Here is a 23,778-nt window from a genome sequence, read left to right on the forward strand (position 1 = left end):
TCCAGCATTAGAAACATGGTCATCTATAATAGAAAACAGCTGCAGCAGAACAGAGAAAAATATAACTAAGACAAAAGACACAACAAATTATTGAAGAAAATATTCAACCATATTTTCTACAATCAAGAAAAATCAATGCATGAAAATTAATTTATAGTGAATATTCCATTTTCTATAGAGTAAAACGTTTTTAAAAATTTCTTAATAAAGCTTTTACATAGGTAGAGTTAGACTGGTTAATATAATTTGAAACAAATAACAGCATAAGTTGCAATATGAAGACCCCAATGATGAGTAAAAACATTGGACTTGGTGTTCCCTCGCCCGGACGCGGGTCACCGGGGCCCCACTCTGGAGCCAGGCCTGGAGGGGGGGCACGATGGCGAGCGTCTGGTGGCCGGGCTTTTACCCATGGAGCCCGGCCGGGCTCAGCCCGAAGAGGAAACATGGGCCCCCCCCTCCCATGGGCCCACCACCCGTGGGAGGGGCCATAGGGGTCGGGTGCACTGTGTGATGGGTGGCGGCCAAGGGAGGGGACCCTGGCGGTCCGATCCTCGGTTGCAGAAACTGGCTCTTGGGACGTGGAATGTCACCTCTCTGGTGGGGAAGGAGGCGGAGCTAGTGCGTGAGGTCGAGAGGTTCCGGCTAGAAATAGTCGGTCTCACCTCGACGCATGGCTCTGGTTCTGGAACCAGTCTCCTTGAGAGGGGCTGGACATACTTCCACTCTGGAGTTGCCCAGGGAGAGAGACGTCGGGCAGGAGTGGGCATACTTGTTGCTCCCCATCTCGGCGCCTGTACGTTGGAGTTCACCCCGGTGAACGAGAGGGTAGCATCCCTCCGCCTACGGGTGGGGGGACGGGTTCTGACTGTCGTTTGTGCTTACGGGCCGAACGACAGTTCAGATTACCCACCCTTTTTGGAGTCCTTAGAGGGGGTACTGGAGAGTGCTCCTCCTGGGGACTCCCTTGTTCTGCTGGGGGACTTCAACGCTCACGTGGGCAACGACAGTGAGACCTGGAGGGCGTGGTTGGGAGGAACGGCCCGCCCGACCTGAACTCGAGCGGTGTTCTGTTGCTGGACTTCTGTGCTCGCCATGGATTGTCCATAACGAACACCATGTTCAAGCATAAGGGTGTCCATATGTGCACTTGGCACCAGGACACCCTAGGCCGCAGTTCGATGATCGACTTTGTCATCGTTTCATCGGATCTGCGGCCGTATGTCTTGGACACTCGGGTGAAGAGAGGTGCAGAGCTGTCCACTGACCACTACCTGGTGGTGAGTTGGCTCCGGTGGTGGGGGCGAAAGCCGGTCAGACCTGGCAGGCCCAAATGTGTTGTGAGGGTCTGCTGGGAACGTCTGGTGGAATCCCCTGTGAGACGGAGCTTTAACTCCCATCTCCGGCAAAACTTTGAACACGTCCCGGGGGAGGTGGGGGACATGGAGTCTGAGTGGACCGTGTTCCGTGCCTCCATTGTCGAGGCGGCCGATCGGAGCTGTGGCCGCAAGGTTGTCGGTGCCTGTCGCGGCGGCAACCCTCGAACCCGTTGGTGGACACCTTCGGTGAGGGATGCCGTCAGGCTGAAGAAGGAGTCCTATTGGGCCTTTTTGGCCTGTGGGTACCGGCGGGCGAAGCGGCATGCGGCTCGGGCGGTTGCTGAGGCAAAAACTCGGGCGTGGGAGGAGTTTGGAGAGGCCATGGAGAAAGACTTCCTCACGGCTTCGAGGCGATTCTGGTCCGCCATCCGGCGTCTCGGGGGGGGAAGCGGTGCAGCACAAACACTGTTTATAGTGGGGATGGTGTGCTGCTGACCTCTACTCGGGACGTTGTGGGCCGGTGGGCAGAGTACTTCGAAGACCTCCTCAATCCCACCAACATGCCTTCCACTGAGGAAGCGGAGCCTGGGGACTCTGGGTTGGGCTCTCCAATCTCTGGGGGCGAGGTTGCCGAGGTGGTTAAAAAGCTCCTCGGTGGCAAGGCCCCGGGGGTGGATGAGATCCGCCCGGAGTTCCTTAAGGCTCTGGATGTTGTAGGGTTGTGTTGGTTGACGCGACTCTGCAATATCGCATGGACATCGGGGGCAGTTCCCCTGGATTGGCAGACTGGGGTGGTGGTCCCCCTGTTCAAAAAGGGGGACCGGAGGGTGTGCTCCAATTATAGAGGGGTCACACTCTTAAGCCTCCCTGGCAAGGTCTATTCAGGGGTCCTGGAGAGGAGGGTCCGTCGGATAGTCGAACCTCGGATTCAGGAAGAGCAGTGTGGTTTTCGTCCTGGTCGTGGAACACTGGACCAGCTCTACACCCTCGGCAGGGTCCTGGAGGGTGCATGGGAGTTCGCCCAACCAGTCTACATGTGTTTTGTGGACTTGGAGAAGGCGTTCGACCGTGTCCCTCGGGGAGCCCTGTGGGGGGTTCTCCGGGAGTATGGGGTACCGGGCCCTTTGATACGGGCTGTCAGGTCCCTGTATGACCGGTGTCAGAGTCTGGTCCGCATTGCCGGCAGTAAGTCGGGCTCGTTTCCGGTGAGAGTTGGACTCCGCCAGGGCTGCCCTTTGTCACCGATTCTGTTCATCACTTTCATGGACAGAATTTCTAGGCGCAGCCAAGGTGTTGAGGGGATCCGATTTGGTGGCCTTAGGATCTCATCTCTGCTTTTCGCAGACGATGTGGTCCTTTTGGCTTCATCAGATCGTGATCTGCAGCTCTCGCTGGAGCGGTTCGCAGCCGAGTGTGAAGCGGCCGGGATGGGGATCAGTGCCTCCAAATCCGAGGCCATGGTCTTGAGCCGGAAAAGGGTAGAGTGCCTTTTCCGGGTCAGGGGGGGTGTCCTGCCCCAAGTGGAGGAGTTTAAGTATCTCGGGATCTTGTTCACGAATGGGGGAAGAAGGGAGCGGGAGATCGACAGGCGGATTGGCGCAGCGTCTGCTGTCAAGCGGGCGCTGTACCGGTCCGTCGTGGTGAAGAGAGAGCTGAGCCAAAAAACGAAGCTCTCGATTTACCGGTCGATCTACGTTCCCACCCTCATCTATGGTCATGAGCTTTGGGTCATGACCGAAAGAACGAGATCGCGGATACAAGCGGCCGAAATGGGTTTTCTCCGTAGGGTGGCTGGGCTCTCCCTTAGAAATAGGGTGAGAAGCTCAGTCATCCGGGAGGGACTCAGAGTAGAGCCGCTGCTCCTTCACATCGAGAGGAGCCAGTTGAGGTGGCTTGGGCATCTGGTCAGGATGCCTCCTGGACGCCTCCCTGGTGAGGTGTTCCGGGCACGTCCCACCGGGAGGAGGCCCCGGGGAAGACCCAGGACACGCTGGAGAGACTATGTCTCTCGGCTGGACAGGGAACGCCTCGGGATTCCCCGGAAGAGCTGGAAGAAGTGGCCGGGGAGAGGGAAGTCTGGGCCTCCCTTCTGAAGCTGCTACCCCCGCGACCCGACCTCGGATAAGCGGAGGAAGAGGGATGGATGGATGGATGGAAGTTGCAATATCATCTTGTTTCAAAGAGAAACCTATCAAAGATTTTATTGTATATATGTTTGAGAATGCACAACCATTAATGAAAATGTTCAATTAGAGCTAATAACAGAGGTGAATAAATTGATTATAACTTTTCTATCAATTATAAATATTATCATTTTATAACTTTGTTTAAGAACTGATTTCCTAAAATGACTTATGACAAAATAAATTGTCACATGGTGACATGACTACTTCAGTAACTATCCCGTATTTGGCTTGGACAGATCTGGCCCAGGTGAGGCATGCCTCATGTGAACCGTGCCATCACTGCCAGATCTTTCCTGAGTCTGGCTGACATCCAATTTGCCATGCCAGAGGTTTGCCAGATGTGTCAGCAGAATGCCAGATCCGGTTCAGGTCGGTCTGCTGTGTGGGAACTGGCGAAGGCTCACTCCTCTGGTCACCGTTTGCTCGATTACCTGTCCGCCCTCCAACACCACCTCCACCAGCAATCTACACCAAACTCTGAGACTCCACACACCACCAACAAGCAGCCTCGACTCCAGCAGCCCCCACCGCTTCTTCCTCCCTGGCAGATTAACTGCATCTCATCAAGTAAGTAATTAAATCCTCTCCTTCAGTCTCAATTAAAGAACGCAGACTCACCATTCACCTTTCCCTCCTCCAGGATGCAGTCGATCCTATACAGTGGACTCCGGGACAAGATTCACATTTCATTCAATTCTCTGGACAAAATAAACTGTATTGAACTGATTCACCGGCTTCATGTTTGTTCTGTATGTGGGTCAAGCGGATCAATCCCCTCATGACAGAAATTATGCTTTAAACCTCAGATTTTAACAAATGTAACTTTATATCAACATTACATTTTTTATGGCTTTCTTTTTATTTGTCTAAAAGAAGAAAATCTGGATTTATACACATAATTGCTCGACTCTGGAGAACCTGGCCGTCCTGTGGGACATTGTTGCTGGTACGGGTCTAGGTTTGGGCATCTGGAGTCTGTGGCCCTCATCTGGGGAGGGACATTAGTGACTCTGTGAATGACTTCTGGCGGCAGCATGTGGTGAGTTTGGGGCTCCTTACAGCTTGAGATGGGTTACTGGCATGGTGGCCGTATTGTTCCTGGGGTAGTCTTGGGATTCTGGGGGCGTATTTTCCCTGGATCCTGGCTGAACCCTGAGACTTGGGTTCTGCTCAGTATGTAGTCTGGATTTGGGGCCGGTTCATGCACTGCATGTTTGCACTGTGAATTTTCAACATGGTTTTGGGCTCTTTATGCCACGTCTTGTCCTCAGTTGTGAGGTGGATCGCGGTGGGGTGGTGGTGGTCCTGTGTCTGGATGATCCAGCAGTCTCTGTGTGAGCCTGTCTCTGTGTGGGTCTGTCAGGGTTGGGGTCGCTGAGCTCTCATTATGTTGGACTTCACAACAACAACCATCGTCTTGTACCAGGTTAGGATTGGCTTTTTTACTTATCACTTGGCGGCTGGGATGTTTATGGACCTGTGAGGGGCTGCTTCCTTTTTCATAGTTGGTGCGTTGGCTTTTCTGTAGCATCCTTCCTACTGGTGGTGTAGTCGGCAAGTTGAGAGGCTTGTGTTTTTGGCTTATTTGTGTATGAAGTGGTGAAAGTGCTTGTGTTGGCTGGTGTTTGCATTTTGATTGGCCCCTTTTTTTGGGTCTGGTATCGTTTGCTGTCTGTCTGTCTTGGTGTTGGTATGGGGTGTGATTTATTGCTTTGCTAGCCTATTTGTGGCCACAGCCTGGTGCTGGGCTGGGATTCAGGGCTGTGGGTGGTATTCCTGTTCTGGATATTGCGCTGAGCTGGCTGGTTGGTCCATTTCTTGGGTTGGGGTTCTTTCAGTCAACCCGGTGCGCTGTATGTCTGCTGGATCTTCTTCATTGGGACTAGGTGGATCCTTTGGTTGGCAGGCTGGGTTTGTGACTTGGGATAGGGGTTTGGTTTGAATGATTCCTAAGCTGGTGGTCCTGGTTCTGGTTGGTTGTTGAATCTCTATGTATGAGAAATGTAAGTGGGTGTATGGCATCCATTTTGTTGTTTATTTTGACATTATCTACATGGGTTTGAATGTCTGGGTGTACACATGAGAATGGGAACATGTGATCTTGTCTCTGTGTGCCTGGTCTGTCTGTCAGGTTTGGTCTCTGGCTCCCTCCTCTCTGTGATCACCTTTATATCAAGTTGGGTGAGAGGAGGGGGCCCCTATAAAACTTTATTCTCACCTTTCTTTTCTCTCCCGCTTTCTTCTCCGTCTCATTACAATTTAATAAAATAAACCCAAAGCAGTTTTTAATAAAGTTTCATGTAATTATATCAGGTGGAAGCCATAATGGTCCACTTATGCAAGTCTTTAGGGCTTAACCTTGGTACTCGACAATGCTGAGTGTCACACTGTCAGACAGGACAAGTTTAATACAAAACACAACAAAAAGACAAAATGCAAGTGTATAGTCAATGGTAAATGTATGTATAGCGATTTATCTAGTGCAGAGGATGCCAAAGTGCTTTACATGTTGATGGTGGTAAGCTACATTGTAGCCCAGCTGCCCTAGGGCAGACTGACAGAAGCTGCTACACAATGGGCGCCATCGGACTTCTGACTAACAGCAGGCAAGGCAGGTTTGGTGCCTTGCTCAAGGACTCAACAACTGAGATGGATGTGGGAAGTTTGAACCGGAAACCCATCAGTTACAGGAACCACAGTGGCTACAACCAGTATAGCTGTAGTACCACCATCTACTGGGTTCAAGGATAAGGCACAACATACACTACAGGAAAACTCAAAACTTTTAATGTTAAATGAAATGTTACACCTTTATTTCTTTCTAAAATACATATAAACATAAAAATAGTTTCAACATTAAAATACAGTAATCTAAATGCTGCAGCAGAACAGATTAAAATATTACAGCTAAAACAAGAGAAAAAAGCAAAATATTAAAAATAATTACATGTACTTTGTGCAATCAATGCATGAAAATTAGTTTGCAGTGAATTTTCCATTTCTTTAAAGAACAAATGATTTTTTTTATTTGAATATCTTAATTAGGTAGAGTAAAACTGGTTAACATAATTCGAAAGAAATGAAATCAGATTCAATCTCATTTTACATTAAACACAAAATTAACACAAATACTGTAGATTTTTTTTAAAACACTCAACCATTATATACATTCTATTGTTGAATTAAAAAACCACAAAAAGAAACCCCACTCACTCTCTATGGTACAGAATAATACAAATCAATCCCTCAAGTCCAATCATGTGAGAATGTTCTGGAAGGGAGTCCATGTCCGGTCAAACTCTGTTAATGCATGAAATAGTCAGTGGGCCCCCAAGCCTCTTCATCTATCAGCATCAGTATTGGCACTTCTCAGGGCTGTGTGCTGAGCCCTCTGCTCTTCATGTTGTACACACACAACATACAGTTTGACATAAATAGTAAGTTAATACAATAACATAAAGTTATCATTATTGTTTTTTGATACAGAATATACCAGAAATATAAAACATCAATGAAGGAAAATGTGTCATGGTTGAACATCTCTAAGTATCCAAATGTGAAGATCAAAATGATCACATTTAACAAATACAACACAGGACATTTATGGAACATACTTCTACAGCTTTTCAACTGTGTGACGTGTCATGTGCTGAGTTAAACTATGTTTTTTACTAAAGCTTTTTCCACAATTTCCACATGAAAACGGCTTTTCACCCGTGTGAATCCTCATGTGCTTAGTTAAATCCTGTTTTCGAATTAAAACTTTTCTCCACAGGTCACACATGAAAACGGCTTTTCACCAGTGTGAATCATCATGTGCTGAGTTAAATCCTGTTTTTCGAATAAAACTTTTTCCACAGGTCACACATGAAAACGGCTTTTCACCAGTGTGTCTCATCATGTGCTGAGTTAAATTCTGTTTTTGACTAAAACGTTTTCCACAGTTCACACATGAAAAAGACTTTTCACCAGTGTAAATCTTCTTGTGCTTACTTAAATCCTGTTTTCGAATAAAACTTTTTCCACAGGTCACACATGGAAATGGCTTTTCACCAGTATGAATCATCATGTGCTTACTGAAATCCTGTTTTCGAAGAAAACGTTTTCCCACAGGTCACACAAGAAACGGCTTTTCACCAGTGTGAATCATCATGTGCTTAGTTAAAACATGTTTTCGAATAAACCTTTTTCCCACAGGTCACACATGTAAACTGCTTTTCACCAGTGTGAATCATCATGTGCCGAGTTAAATGATGTTTGTGAAAAAAACTTTTTCCACAGTTCACACATGTAAACGGCTTTTCACCCGTATGAGTTCTCATATGAGCATCAAAAACAGATTTGAAAGTCAAACGCTTTTCACAGATGACACTTGAGAAGGTTTTCTTCTTTCCTGATTTTGGTTCTCAGCTTCAGCAGCTTCCTGGAAGATGTCTTGGTTCCTGTTTGGTTCTGATTCAGTGTGGTCTGTTTGCTCATCAACAGGAACCACCATGCAGGTATCAGTCTCCTGTTTTAATTCAATCTGTTCTTCACCCTGACTGCAGTAAACTTCTTTCTCTTCCACTTTTATCTGCTGGTGTTTTAGATCCTCCTGCTCTTCTTTTATCTGATGATCTTCTGGCTCTTCCTGTTCTTGTTTCACCTGCAGAGGTTCCAACTCCTCCTGGTCCAGAGTGGATCTCCTCTCCTGGTAATAAATGTTACACTGCATGGCAATCTGGACAAGAAAGCAGATTTAAAAAGCAATCGTTATTTTATTGAAGTAAATGGGAGAAATCGTTCATCGTTTACGACAGAAATGACAAGAATGAAAAAAACCCACACCGAAAAATTAAGAGCGTAGACAGAGAGACAGATCAGGCGACAAATCCAGCTGACAATTGGAGAATTCTCAAATGAACGGATATTAAATATTTTTTATTTATTATAAAATTAATAATAGTTGCCAATGTTAATGAAATTTACTAGTAAATATTAACATTTCAAGATATTCCTTAATTTGGAGTTATTACTTTTATTTGGGTTAAAATTTGACTTTAGTTCACTTTATATTTTGGGGTTTATTTACAGAGTTTATTTGTAGGTTAATAATTGTTTAGTTTTTATTGCTTTGTGTTTGTTATTTACTTTTGTAAGTTAGACATTAAGAACTGTGGGTCCATTTTCTGTAAGTATGGGGACTGGTATAGGACCAGCATGCACTGGGTTGGGCCTGTGGGTTTTGACCAGACCAGGAGAGGAAACAATGAAAAGTAGTGATGGTGAGATGAAGCTTCATGAAGCCCTGAGGAACTCCATCCATCTAAAAATTAGTATCAATGCTAAAGAAAGCTGCAATCATATGAGGAGAATGACCAGAATGTTTACTAACATGTACTTGCACCATTCAGTATGATAAGTAAATATATCAGCTGAAATTAGCCAAATGCTAATGTAGCATGAATGCTGTCAGTAGCATGTGGGGCATCACTAGCATGTTGTCTGTACTTTACTTACTCCATTCGGTATACTAAACATGGCTAATAAGTAAGAAAATTAGCTAACAGCTTATTTAAGCTAAAAGACTAATGCAGCAAAGATATTAGCAAAGATAATGCAGGCTAACATTATTTCACTGCCTGATGGTAGTGCACTAACCTTAGAAGAATATTAAGGCTTTTATTTTGAAATCTTCAGTAAGTTTCATATTAAATGGCCAGTACTAATTCAATGTGTATTCAATGTGAATGCTGTCAGTAGCATGTGGGGCATCACTATTCAGAGATGCAATGAGTTTATAGCAGTTGTTTCACCATGTCTGTAGTTCTGACATTCTGCCATCACTGTGGTTCTAAAGAGCAGCTCAGAGAGGCAGACAAAATTCTGTCTATTTTGAGTCTAAGCAGCAGTTATTTTAGAGGTGTAGAACAATAGGTGCCTGCCATGCAATGCATAGAGATTGCATCCCTATGCATTGCTATGGGCAGGCCCCAAATAGGCGACGTGAAAACAACATGAAGCTTTACAATGAATAAACAAGTAAAGATGTTTGTGATTCTGATACATAAATTCTGATTAATCTGGTTGTATGAAACAATGGCTGGATCCAAAAGAAAACTAGAAACAAATAGAAAAGAGGGTTGTGATTGGCTTGTTACTCGCTATGTCACCAGGGACAACGATTTATTACTAAAAATAAAAACTTTAACTGCTCAGGTATAGGTGAGTTCTCTGTCTTACCCGCTTCATTACTCAACACATCACTAATGTAAAGTTTGATCTTTGTTATTTGCTTGTCAAACTGAAAAAATAAACTATAAAAGCAATTTTCAAGTTTTTGGACATTGAACTTCTTTTACCTTCGTACGAAGCATCACCTCAGTGCAGCAGTGGCTTGTTGACTGAACTTTTATAGGATGTTTGGTTTGACAAACAATCGTCACTACAATTTATTTATTACAAATTATTACATTTTACAGCTACTAACACACTATTATTGTTTCATGCTGTTTGCTTTACTAACCTTGCGCTGCATTGTTCACATTTCTCCTGTTTTTCAAAAGTAAGTTTGATTAGTTAAAGGAGGAAAAGCCATAAAAAGGTCATTTTATTTCTACATCAATAAGCCATTTTCACAGCGTAATTGTGATTCCTGCGTTCATTTACCGGTTAACAAAACATTTATACGGGAAAAGAACATTTACTAAAATGATCCTCATACAGAAAGGTGCAGACATTTAGACCTTAACCTGCATCCAAACGCTGGCTGGTTCCTACCTATTCGGTGTAAGATTATCTGGGGCCTCCGGGAGAAATCCAGCAGTCTGCGATGATCATCCATCTCTTCCTCCGACTTGACGATGATTTCTTTAAACTCTGTGAATGTTCTTCAGCAGCAGTTACGGCTCGTTGATAACTCGTTTAGAGAAACAGTCGAACATTCAACCAAACAGACCATGCGCCATTTTCTTTGTCTTCTTCTTCTTCTTTGGGATTTTATGACTGTCGTTTATTCATGTCATTGCATTACCGCCACCTTGTGGATCTTACGATCAATCTAAAGATTTCTCATACAGTGCCAGTTCTCTTTGAAAGACGTAAAATCTTTTCTTCCACTTTATCTAAATAAATCAAATACAATATTAGTATTCCAGTTTTTCCACAAATCCAAAGTTAATATTGTCTTCTGATTCGTATCTCCTACATCCCCGCAACATGTTTCACAGTTTCTTCACTCCACCAGATCAGAACCTTTCCTATAGTTTCCGTATATCCACAATGATCGCTGCTGCTTTGTTCGGAGGTTACCCGCTGGTTCCGCTCATCCTGTGGCTTATTGAGAGCCGATCAGCACCGGCTTGTTCATTTAACCCTCCTGTTATGTTCGTTTCTAGGGTACAGCAAAAATGTTCGTGGGTCAATTTGAACCTGGGAGTGTTTAATCATGCTATAGTGTCAGAAACCAAAAATAAATCCTCCAAAAACATATTTATATCTGATTATTAACTCCCAATACTAATAATTTCAATCAATTATTTGTGCAATGGTGTTTTTTTTATTTCTCAGCAATTAAGGATCAATAACATCACCCACTCATTTACTCATTTGGACATAAAAAATGGAATTTACATTTTTTTTATGTCCACTGAAAAAAAACCTAGACACAGAAAAACTATAATTTCCTTCCTGAAATTGATCTTTGGTGAAACATTTTATATTACACTTTTTTTTTTTAATGGGTGGTCTTTATAATTGTATTTGAGACACACATACTGTTCTTAGTCAAATTGTCCCGCTGATTAAAATCAAGAGAAATGAGTCATGCAGAGAATATTTATGTTTTCCTCCCCTTCTGCTGAGTGTCACTCAGTGTGGGTGGGAGTTTATCCACGGGAACAAGAAAAGATTACCCATCAAAAGTTGTGTGAATGTAGTGGTTATAAAACTGTTTTTAGACAACCAAAAGGGAAAACAAGATCTAGTGATCTGCGATCGATTATTTTGGTCTTTCAAGTTCAGTGCTAACAGACAGATACAGTAAAAGGGTAGCCTAAGTTTAATGAAGTTTAAAAACAATGTATTGTTCTTTAATGTTACTTTTCCGGCTATGTTTGGTTATATTCTGAAAAGTCAACCTTTTAGATTTTTAAGTTATGAGGGTTTAATCATTCGGGTTTCGATTGGTTTTGTCTGATCGGATGTAGGGGGAACGCGACGCTTCTGCTCCTCCATTACATCACTGGAGACGAAAGCAGTGACATCGTGTCCGTGTTTTCATTATTCCCCTACTGATAGAGTTCTTAACTCATAATGGGGCGTAACATGAACACCTGCTTTCTCGCATTTTCCCTAGTGAAGTAAAGAGAGTAGTGAGAAGTGGGCTTGTGTGAGTGGCGGTGTGCAGTATGTGTGTGGTGGGGGTGTGTGTGTGTGTGTGGTGTTGGTGAAATATGGTTCATAGCTGCCAGGAAACATATAGAATTGGACATTTTTTAAAATCTTATCTTGCACTTTAACCTGACTACCAGGTCAAATTGACCCGAACAGTACCTATGTAAAAGTAGACGTAGGGGTTGGTACAAATGTGTAAAATGAATTGAGTTTCAATTTATATGTAGAGTGCACCTATTAAGACAAATAGAAAAAAGTTTCATGCAAAAAAAAAATACTTGCAACTATTAAAAAAAAAAAAATTAAACTTTAAAAACGGTCAATTTGACCTGGAACTTAACAGGAGGGTTAAATGGCGGTGCTGGTGTCGAGTGTGAAGACTTTTAACGGGTTTTTCTACTTGAATTTTCTACTGGTATTTTAATAATAGTTTGTATTTATTTCTTTGTTAGCTCTCAGGATTGAAGGTGGTGCGTTTGGCCCAGATGGTGGCGCCCCCTGTTACTGTGGCTGTCCCGTGATCAACATAAATCGATGGAGGGAAATCCAACGACGTGTTTGTGACGTCACGGTTGTTTGGTGATTCTTTGCTCGGTTTCTTTGATTCTTTGCCAGGTGGCGTTGTTGGCAACAAACTAAATAATTGTGTATTTTATCATCGATTGCCTCACTAATATTTATTTAGCTAATGTTAGCTTATACACTCTTTCTTCTGCACTAGATGGGTTAAATGCTATTACTCTCTTTAATACTGAAATTATTCAATATATGACCTTATTAACTTTACCTTTGCAAGCATTTCTGTGCAACATTAAAGTTTTAAGCAGGGTTGTTGGTACTGGTTTTAAGTTATTCAGTTTAGCTGACAGGTTTGCAACTTTTTAACTTTTTCCTGCTGCTTCTACTCATTTTATTTCAGCAAGTGTTCTGCAGTTGAACTCAAATGTTTCTACAATTTTCAGCAGTAAACATTCAGCACTAACACGACATTTTCACAGGAAAGGCAAATGTTTCTACTAACTTTCTAAGACACTAATAATATATCTATGTGTGGAGGTTAAATTAGTTCCAGCATTAGAAACATGGTGATCTATAATAGAAAACAGCTGCAGCAGAACAGAGAAAAAAATATAACTAAGACAAAAGACACAACAAATTATTGAAGAAAATATTCAACCATATTTCTACAATCAAGAACAATCAATGTATGAAAACCAGGTTGTACCAGGTTAGGATTGGCTTTTTTTACTTATCACTTGGCGGCTGGGATGTTTATGGACCTGTGAGGGGCTGCTTCCTTATTCACAGTTGGTGCGTTGGCTTTTCTGTAGCATCCTTCCTACTGGTGGTGTAGTCGGCAAGGTGAGAGGCTTGTGTTTTTGGCTTATTTGTGTATGAAGTGGTGAAAGTGCTTGTGTTGGCTGGTGTTTGCATTTTGATTGGCCCCTTTTTTTGGGTCTGGTATCGTTTGCTGTCTGTCTGTCTTGGTGTTGGTATGGGGTGTGATTTATTGCTTTGCTAGCCTATTGTGGGCCTCAGCCTGGTGCTGGGCTGGGATTCAGGGCTGTGGGTGGTATTCTTGTTCTGGATATTGCGCTGAGCTGGCTGGTCGGTCCATTTCTTGGGTTGGGTTCTTTCAGTCAACCCGGTGCGCTGTATGTCTGCTGGACCTTTTTCATTGGGACTAGGTGGATCCTTTGGTTGGCAGGCTGGGTTTGTGAATTGGGATAAGGGTTTGGTTTGAATGATTCCTAAGCTGGTGGTCCTGGTTCTGGTTGGATCTCTGTGTATGAGAAATGCAAGTGGGTGTATGGCGTCCATTTTTGTTTTGTTTAGTTTGACATTATCTACATGGGTTTGAATGTCTGGGTGTACACATGAGAATGGGAACATGTGGATCTTGTCTCTGTGTGCCTGGTCTGTCTGTCAAGTTTGGTCTCTGGCTCCCTCCTCTCTGTGATCACCTTTATATCAAGTTGGGTGAGAGGAGGGGGCCCCTATAAAACTTTTTTCTCACCTTTCTTTTCTCTCCCGCTTTCTTCTCCGTCTCATTACAATTTAATAAAATAACCCCAAGCAGTTTCTAATAAAGTTTCATGTAATTATATCAGGGGGAAGCCATAATGGTCCACTTGTGCAAGTCTTTAGGGCTTAACCTTGGTACTCGACAATGCTGAGTGTCACACTGTCAGACAGGACAAGTTTAATACAAACACAACAAAAAGACAAAATGCAAGTGTTAGTCAATGGTAAATGTATGTATAGCGATTTATCTAGTGCAGAGGATGCCAAAGTGCTTTACATGCTGATGGTGGTAAGCTACATTGTAGCCCAGCTGCCCTAGGGCAGACTGACAGAAGCTGCTACACAATGGGCGCCATCGGACTTCTGACTAACAGCAGGCAAGGCAGGTTTGGTGCCTTGCTCAAGGACTCAACAACTGAGATGGATGTGTGTAGCGCCTTTCTCAACTGAGCAGATCTGACTGCGAGGTGTAGTGTTAACCAGGTTGTATAATCAGAAGTAGGTACGGCACGGAGTCATGAGTGGGGTGAATAATTAATACAACTGATACAAAAAAGTAAAGTTTGTTAATATTGCTATTTATTGCAGTGGCAATAATAATAATAATAATAATAATAATAATAATACCAAAACAAAACAATAAATTTCCAAAAACAGAAGGGGAAAAAAAACAAACCAACAAAAACAATTATAATATAATCAGTGATACTTCAAACGTACTAGAGTCCACAATAGATCCAAGAACAAAAAGAGAATAATTATGTTCCCTTTTCAATACTCAAGAGTTTAGTTCGTTTCTGTAGGGAAAGTGTAGTTCCGTTTTCCTACCACCAGATGGTGGGTGGGTAGCTCGCCATCTTCCGTCATCAAGTGAGTCAATGCAAGGGGAAGGGGGAAAAACCTGACCTAAAAGGCCAGATAACACACATTAAGTTCATATATAAACATTATATTTATATAACTAAATGGAAGAGACAACGAAACAATTAAATATGTACTTGCTATATTTTAACAACTTCATAGAAAAAATAAAAAAGAAAGGAGAAGATAAAAAGAAAAATTTAAATCCTTTTTTTTTTTTAAAAAGCGCACTTCATAATTCAAGTTCAAAATTGCCTAGATAATATAATTAGCAGTCGTTACAAACAACCAATATTGAATCAAATAATCAACTTACAATGTGATTGATCAAAGTAGCTACAAACTAAATCATATTAGGTACCAATTTCATCGCTGCACAACAAATGGAATGCAACACCAATAAAGAAATCATGGGAAAAAATAATCAAATCTAAAGTTGAAAGGTAACCCTTAAATATTAAAGGTGTGGTCTTAATTCGGCTGCAAACAGTGTGATTCTTCATTAAGTAAGTAATTAATAAGTAGACTAAACTGATGTGGGCCACTGATTGTCGATGGATCAGAGCTAATGCTAATGCTACACTGGCGCAGCAGAGCGAAAATAACGCCCTATTATCTACTCTCACCGTCGAGTAACGGATTATCTGATGAGGTGGATGCAATGATAACTTGCTCAGATCAGGAAGGTTCACCAGCTGTCAATGGATCACAACCTGGCGAGTGATTCAACAGGAGGGAAATATTAGCGGCGCTATCATTGCAAATACTATACAACGTCAAGTCAGATGGTATTTAACAACTCACCGCAATCTTCAAGTTTTAGAGATTAAATGAGTGATGAGTCGATTCAGAAACTCCAGGTTGTTTTACAAACAACCAACAGTGAGTAGCAGCAAGGTGGGGAAGAAAAAACAAAACCCGGAAGCACACATGACAATCAACTTAAAGGGAAGGTGATTGGGTCATGGCGGACACCTGGGTTACATGTGGGAAAGTTTGAACCGGCAACCCATCAGTTACAGGAAACCACAGTGGCTACACCAGTATAGCTGTAGTACCACCATCTACTGGGTTCAAGGATAAGGCACAACATACACTAAAGGAAAACTCAAAACTTTTAATGTTAAATGAAATGTTACACGTTTATTTCTTTCTAAAATACATATATACATAAATTAGTTTCATCATTAAAATACAGTAATCTGAATGCTGCAGCAGAACAGATTAAAATATTACAGCTTAAAACAAAGAGAAAAAAGCAAAATATTAAAAATAATTACATGTACTTTGTGCAATCAATGCATGAAAATTAGTCTGTGGTGAATTTTGCATTTTTTTAAAGTACAAATGATTTTTTTTTATTTGAGTATTTTAATTAGGTAGAGTAAAACTGGTTAACATAATTTGAAAGAAATGAAATCAGATTCAATCTCATTTTACATTAAAGACAAAATTAACACAATACTGTTTGGTAGATTTTTTTAAAAACACTCAACCATTATATACATTCTATTGTTGATTAAAAAACTACAAAAATAAACCCCACTCACTCTCTATGGTACAGAATAATACAAATCAATCCCTCAAGTCCAATCATGGGAGAATGTTCTGGAAGGGAGTCCATGTCCGGTCAAACTCTGTTAATGCATGAAATAGTCAGTGGGCCCCCAAGCCTCTTCATCTATCAGCATCAGTACTGGCACTCCTCAGGGCTGTGTGCTGAGGCCCTCTGCTCTTCACGTTGTACACACACAACATACAGTTTGACATAAACAGTAAGTTAATACAATAACATACAGTTCATCATTATTGTTTATTGATACAGAATATACCAGAAAAATAAAACATCAATGAAGGAAAATGTGTCATGGTTGAACATCTCTAAGTATCCAAATGTGAAGATCAAAATGATCACATTTAACAAATACAACACAGGACATTTATGGAACATAATTCTACAGCTTTTCAACTGTGTGACGCGTCATGTGCTGAGTTAAACTATTTTTATGACTAAAACTTTTTAAACAGGTCACACATGAAAACGGCTTTTCACCAGTGTGAATCATCATGTGCCGAATTAAATTTTGTTTTTGACTAAAACTTTTTCCACAATTTCCACATGAAAACGGCTTTTCACCCGTGTGAATCATCATGTGCTGAGTTAAATCCTGTTTTCGAATAAAACTTTTTCCACAGGTCACACATGAAAACGGCTTTTCACCAGTGTGAATCATCATGTGCTGAGTTAAAGCCAGTTTATAACCAAAACTTTTTCCACAGGTCACACATGAAAACAGCTTTTCACCAGTGTGAATCATCATGTGCCGAGTTAAACCCGGTTTTTGACGAAAGCTTTTTCCACAATTCACACATGAAAACGACTTTTCACCAGTGTGAATCATCATGTGCTGAGTTAAACCCGGTTTTTGACGAAAGCTTTTTCCACAATTCATACATGAAAATGGCTTTTCACCAGTGTGAATCATCATATGCTTAGTTAACTCATCTTTTCGACTAAATCTCTTTCCACAGTTCACACATGAAAACGGCTTTTCACCAGTGTGAATCATCATGTGCTGAGTTAAAGCCTGTTTTTGACTAAAACTTTTTCCACAGTTAACACATGAAAACGGCTTTTCACCAGTGTGAATCATCATATGCTTAGTTAAATGCTGTTTGTGACTAAAACATTTTCCACAATTCACACATGTAAACGGCTTTTCACCAGTGTGAATCATCATGTGCTGAGTTAAAGCCAGTTTATAACCAAAACGTTTTCCACAGGTCACACATGAAAACGGCTTTTCACCAGTGTGAATCCTCATGTGCCGAATTAAATGTTGTTTTTGACAAAAACTTTTTCCACAATTTCCACATGAAAACGGCTTTTCACCAGTGTGAATTCTCATGTGCTGAGTTAAATCCTGTTTTCGAATAAAACTTTTTCCACAGGTCACACATGAAAACGGCTTTTCACCAGTGTGAATCATCATGTGCTGAGTTAAATCCTGTTTTAGACTAAATCTCTTTCCACAGTTCACACATGAAAACGGCTTTTCACCAGTGTGAATCATCATGTGCTGAGTTAAAGCCAGTTTATAACCAAAACATTTTCCACAGGTCACACATGAAAACAGCTTTTCACCAGTGTGAATCCTCATGTGCCGAGTTAAACCCGGTTTTTGACTAAAGCTTTTTCCACAGTTAACACATGAAAACGGCTTTTCACCAGTGTGAATCATCATATGCTTAGTTAAATGCTTTGTGTGACTAAAACATTTTCCACAATTCACACATGTAAACGGCTTTTCACCAGTGTGAATTCTCATGTGCTGAGTAAAATCCTGTTTTCGACTAAATCTCTGTCCACAGGCCACACATGAAAACGGCTTTTCACCAGTGTGAATCATCATGTGCTGAGTTAAAGCCAGTTTATAACCAAAACCTTTTCCACAGGTCACACATGAAAACAGCTTTTCACCCGTATGAGTTCTCATATGAGCATCAAAAACAGATTTTGAAGTCAAACGCTTTTTACAGATGACACATGAGAAAGGTTTTCTTCTTTCCTGATTTTGGTTCTCAGCTTCAGCAGCTTCCTGGAAGATGACTTGGTTCCTGTTTGGTTCTGATTCAGTGTGGTCTGTTTGCTCATCAACAGGAACCACCATGCAGGTATCAGTCTCCTGTTTTAATTCAATCTGTTCTTCACCCTGACTGCAGTAAACTTCTTTCTCTTCCACTTTTATCTGCTGGTGTTTTAGATCCTCCTGCTCTTCTTTTATCTGATGATCTTCAGGCTCTTCCTGTTCTTGTTTCACCTGCAGAGGTTCTAACTCCTCCTGGTCCGGAGTGGATCTCCTCTCCAGGTTATAAACGTTACACTTCAGGAATCTGGACAAGAAAACAGAGAAGAGTAATTGCTACCTTTTCTGAAATAAATACGAGTAATTGTTCATCTTTCAAGACAGAAATGAATAAAAAAAACCAATTGATAATTCAAGAGCGTAGACAGAGAGACAGATCAGTCGAATATCCAGCTGACATTTGGGGAATTCTCAAATTAACGGATATGAAAAAAAATATTTTATTACAAAATTAATTGTAGTAGGGATTATTAATATTTACCTGCAAATTGTATTATTTCAAGATACTATTTATTTTTATTACTTTAAATTATATTGAAATTTTACTTTAGTTCACTTTATATCTTTATGGTTTATTTATAACATGAGTTTATTTGTAGGTTAATAGCTGTTTAGTTTTTGTTACTTTATTATTAACTTTTCTAAGTTAGACATTAAGAACTGTGGGACATTTTCTGTAAGTATAGGGACTGGTATAGGACCAGCATGCACTGGGTTGGGCCTGTGGGTTTTGACCAGAGCAGGAGAGGAACAATGAAAAGTAGTGATGGTGAGATGCAGCTTCATGAAGCCCTGAGGAACTCCATCCAATCATTCGACTCATGAGCCGATGCACCGCGGTGCTTCATTTGCTCTACTGTGACATCAACTGGACAATATATGTAAAATAGGCAACGTGAAAACAACATGAAGCTTTACAATGAATAAACAAGTTTAAAATGTTTGTGATTCTGATACATAAATTCTGATTAATCTGGTTGTATGAAACAATGGCTGGATCCAAAAGAAAACTAGAAACAAATAGAAAAGAGGGTTGTGATTGGCTTGTTACTCGCTATGTCACCAGGGACAACGATTTATTACTAAAAAATAAAAACTTTAACTGCTCAGGTTTAGGTGAGTTCTCTGTCTTACCCGCTTCATTACTCAACACATCACTAATGAAAAGTTTGATCTTTGTTATTTGCTTGTCAAACAGGAAAAAATAAACTATAAAAGCAATTTTCAAGTTGTTTGGACATTGAACATCTTTTATTTATGTAACTGTTTGGTGTATTAGTTGAAAACGGCGTAAACATAAAGAAACTGTAAATTCCCACTCATATTGGGCCCATGAATGCACCTTTGCCCATAGTCATTGTGCCCCTTTTCCCCATAGACTACGTCCATCTGCCCCCGTCCCGGTTGTGGCGCGCCGGAGTCGGTGAGGCCCCTGCTGTGGGAGTGCAGCGCTGCTGTGGACCTGTGGGCGAAGGCCGGCTCCTTGCAATTCCCACACTTGCCAGCAAGGGAGGTCCTTCATGTACAGCTAGTGCTGTACGGGGTGAGCCAGCTGAAAATGACTAAAAAAGACTTCGATGAGAGGTGGCTCACCCCAGCCACCATCAAAGACGCCACTTGGACCTCCAGAAACTTGCTGGTGAGCGGGCGCAGGCAGATGCCCCCCGTGGCTATGATCCGGATGGCAGCAGCAAAAAGAGGAACACCAAGGGCTGCAGGTGGCGCGCCAAGGACACAGCCACCAAGAAGAATCGCCTGCGCCTCCGTGGACGAAGGAGCCGGTGCTCCACGAGTAGAGGTCCAAGCAGCGGCGGCCTGGCTCTCCGGTTGAGGCAGGAGGGAAGGAGCTTCAGGGCAGGTTTCCCCTCTGAGCACCAGCACTGTTTGGAAGGTCGAGACGGCTCCGGACTTTGGAAGGAGTCACCCCGGTCCTGCTCAACTTTTAACACACAGAGATTTTATGTTTTATAATTCTTGTTCTTAGCTTCTTTTAGCCTAAATTGATGAATTTGTAAGTTTTTAGAAATTTCTGAATAATTGCAACAATGTAATGTTTTTAAATGTTTACAGTAACAATAAAATTTTTCGAAAGAAAAAAAGAAAAAAAAAATCAGCGCATTTATCAATCATAACTCGCTAAATACTAAACAGATATTCACCAATTTTTCTGTAAACCTTATTAAAAGGTTAGCAACATTTACAAGGAAATTATTTTTAAATGCATTAAACTACACATATTTATACGGACATGCGTATATACATAATATCTATAGGTTTTATTCATGTTTTCCAGCTGAGGAGGAGCTTAAGAGAGATTCAGCAGCTGAGATTCATCAGTGCAGTGAATCCGTCTCTCCTTAAAGACATTCCCCACTTCTTCCTCACATGGTCTTTATGAAACCTTCAAAACTAAAACAGGAGCTATTTTACTTTAGACAGAGTGAAAGAATTTAATATAAATAAGAGTCTTTGCCACCTTGTGTGGAATAATCTAAATCAATGTTAGGGAAAGAGATCCAAAAAGTGGTGAAATCAACCTTTATTGAAGTTTAACTAATTAGAAAAAGGTTTCACAAATCCCAACAAGGTTCTGAATATTCTGCTGTTAGAGCAGAATAATCCAGTTCAGGTCTTAAGACTCCAGGTGTTGTAGTTTTTAAACTAGAATCGAATAAGATGCGGAAGCTAGTGAAAAATTAGGTGGAATAACCCTTTAGCCATTTCCCGAATCGGAAACCAAATTCAGCTTCGTGTATATGAGCCATTTTCACAGCGTAATTCTGATTCTGCGTTCATTTACCGTTAAAAAACATTTATACGGAAAAGAACATTTACTAAAATGATCCTCATACAGAAAGGTGCAGACATTTAGACCTTAACCTGCATCCAAACGCTGGTGGTTCCTACCTATTCGGTGTAAGATTATCTGGGGCCTCCGGGAGAAATCCAGCAGTCTGCGATGATCATCCATCTCTTCCTCCGACTTGACGATGATTTCTTTAAACTCTGTGAATGTTTCTTCAGCAGCAGTTAACGGCTCGTTGATAAACTCGTTTAGAGAAACAGTCGAACATTCAACCAAACAGACCATGCGCCATTTTCTTTGTCTTCTTCTTCTTCTTCTTTGGGATTTTATGACTGTCGTTCATTCATGTCTTCTTCTTCTTCTTGTTTTTTTTTATGGCGGTTGGCAAACAACTTTTAGGTGCATTACCGCCACCTTCTAGACTGGAGTATGGATCAGATGTAAAGTCACTATAATCTTCCCATAATACCTGTTCTCCTTAGAAAATTAAAAATACTATTAAAAACTACGTCCCCCGATGATCTTTGAAGCAAACTTCTAATATCTAATTTATTTTTATTCCTATTTAAATTTCTAATTAACTCCTCCCTTTCTCGAACATACTTACTACATTCTAAAAAAAAATGTTGTATTGTTTCTAATTTCCCACAATAACTACAGAAACCTGTATCATGTTTATTTATTATTTTAAGAGTACTGTTTAAACCTGTATGTCCAAACCTTAATCTAGATATAATATCTTCTTCTTTTTTATTCCTGCTACATTTCCTATATTCTCCAACTTTTCTTTGGATGCTATAATAAAATCTGGCATTGCTTCCTTTATCCCACTGTTCCTGCCATTTATCCTTAATATACATTTTACTAATATTTTTAACCTCATTTTTACTCATTTTAATTTTTAAATCAACAATACACTTTTTTGCTGCATTCTTAGCAAAATTATCTGCCAGCTCATTCCCTATTACTCCAATGTGAGCAGGAACCCAAACTAATTTGACCAGAGATCCATAACTTTTAATCCTAAACATTAACTGATTAATATCAACTATAATATCTTGCCTTGATTCTGAATTTTGTTCTACAATACTTACTAATGCACTACTTGAATCTGAACAGATTACAACCGCTCTCTCTCTTGTTTCCTCAACCCATTCTAGAGCCATTAAAATAGCCATTAGTTCACCTGTGTATACTGTCAATTTGTCTGCTATTCTTTTATTTCTCATAATATCTAATTCCGGAATTATAAAAGCTATTCCTATATTATTATTTGACATTTTAGAGGCATCTGTATATATTTCTATATATTCCGCATATTCATTTCCAATATAATTTTCCACCTCTTTCTTTTCTAATTGTTTTCCTTTTTCCAGTAAACTTAAATCAACTTCCGCTATCTCAATTATCCATGGTGGGATAACAGGAAGAACAATCACAGGACTAATTAAACTATGATTTATTCCTATATCTCTTATTTCATTTTTTATAAACCATCCAAAACTATTTATTTGCTTTTTTTCTTTTTCTTGACAAGATTGTAACATAATATATGGAGGATAACTTTCTTTATGTCCTTTAATATTTGCCCAGTAAGTTATTGCTAATTGTTTCCTTCTGAGCTCCAACGGCATCTCACCCATCTCAACTTGTAGAGCTGAACATGAGTCTTCCATGTAAGTTTTTTATCAAACCAGAATCCTAAATATTTTATTTGATCTATCCTTTCAATAACATTCTCATATAATTTCAGACTTGTAATAATATTTAACTTTTATTTGTAAAAACAACAACTTTAGATTTAGATATTGAGATTCTAAATCCCCATTCTAAAGCCCAAGCTTCTACACTATGTAATGCCTCTTGTAGTTTCCTATTTACAAATTCAATATTTCTTCCCCTCTTCCAGATAAGGCCATCATCTGCAAATAATGAAACACCAAAAGATTTATCTATATTATTAAAAATATCATTAATCATTATAATAAATAACATAGGACTTATTATACTACCTTGGGGAGTGCCATTTTCGATTTGATGCCTTGAACTTAAAACGCCACCTACCTTTACTTTTATATTTCTTTCCGTTAAAATTTTTTAATCCATCTATATATTCTGCCCCTTATCCCCATTTGTTTTATTTTAATTAACAATCCTTCTTTCCATACCATATCATAAGCTTTTTCTATATCTAAAAAAATTGCTATTAGACTCTCCTTATTAATCTGAGCCCGTCTAATTTCATATTCCAGACATAATGCAGAATCTATTGTACTTCTACCTTTTCTAAAACCAAATTGATAGATTTAATCTTTTCTTTCAACTCTAAATAATAAATTAATCTATTATTTACCATTTTTTCCATAATCTTACCAATACATGATGTTAAAGCTATTGGCCTGTAACTCTCAGCTGAGTGAGGATCTTTACCAGGTTTACAAATAGGTATAACAATTGCTTCTTTCCACTTGTCAGGTAATATTCCTTCCTTCCATACCTTATTATATAATTCTAATAATATTTTTTTACTCAATTCACTAAGATTACTTAGCATACTGTAA

General features: G+C 40.5%; 1 protein-coding gene, 1 long non-coding RNA gene and 1 pseudogene across 2 annotated transcripts; 1 reads left to right on the forward strand and 2 right to left on the reverse strand.

Annotated features, from left to right (window-relative positions):
- The first annotated feature begins 3,997 nt into the window (after window positions 1-3,997).
- Window positions 3,998-4,231, forward strand: LOC114155858 (uncharacterized). The gene is made up of 2 exons (XR_003597853.1): window positions 3,998-4,072; window positions 4,146-4,231. It is a non-coding gene; the product is annotated as an uncharacterized LOC114155858 (long non-coding RNA).
- Window positions 4,232-6,494: 2,263 nt separating this feature from the next.
- Window positions 6,495-23,778, reverse strand: part of LOC114155830 (gastrula zinc finger protein XlCGF57.1-like) — an 18,016-nt pseudogene continuing 732 nt past the window's right edge.
- LOC114155823 (oocyte zinc finger protein XlCOF6-like) lies at window positions 7,514-21,382 on the reverse strand. The gene is made up of 4 exons (XM_028035934.1): window positions 21,319-21,382; window positions 20,786-20,801; window positions 18,178-18,658; window positions 7,514-7,658 (listed from the first exon to the last, which is right to left on the reverse strand). The coding sequence occupies exons 1-4, from the start codon at window positions 21,380-21,382 to the stop codon at window positions 7,620-7,622; spliced, it is 600 nt and encodes a 199-aa protein (XP_027891735.1). The 3' UTR covers window positions 7,514-7,619.

The sequence above is a fragment of the Xiphophorus couchianus genome, chromosome 13 (genome assembly GCF_001444195.1).
Source record: "Xiphophorus couchianus chromosome 13, X_couchianus-1.0, whole genome shotgun sequence".
Lineage (NCBI taxonomy): Eukaryota > Metazoa > Chordata > Actinopteri > Cyprinodontiformes > Poeciliidae > Xiphophorus > Xiphophorus couchianus.

Coding starts and splice junctions, on each gene's coding strand:
- LOC114155823 (XM_028035934.1), bottom strand. CDS start 21,382: ATGGATGATCATCGCAGACTGCTGGATTTCTCCCGGAGGCCCCAGATA. Junction 7,659..18,177: donor AACTGGCTTTAACTCAGCAC/ATGATGATTCAC, acceptor TTAACTAAGCAC/ATGATGATTCACACTGGTGA.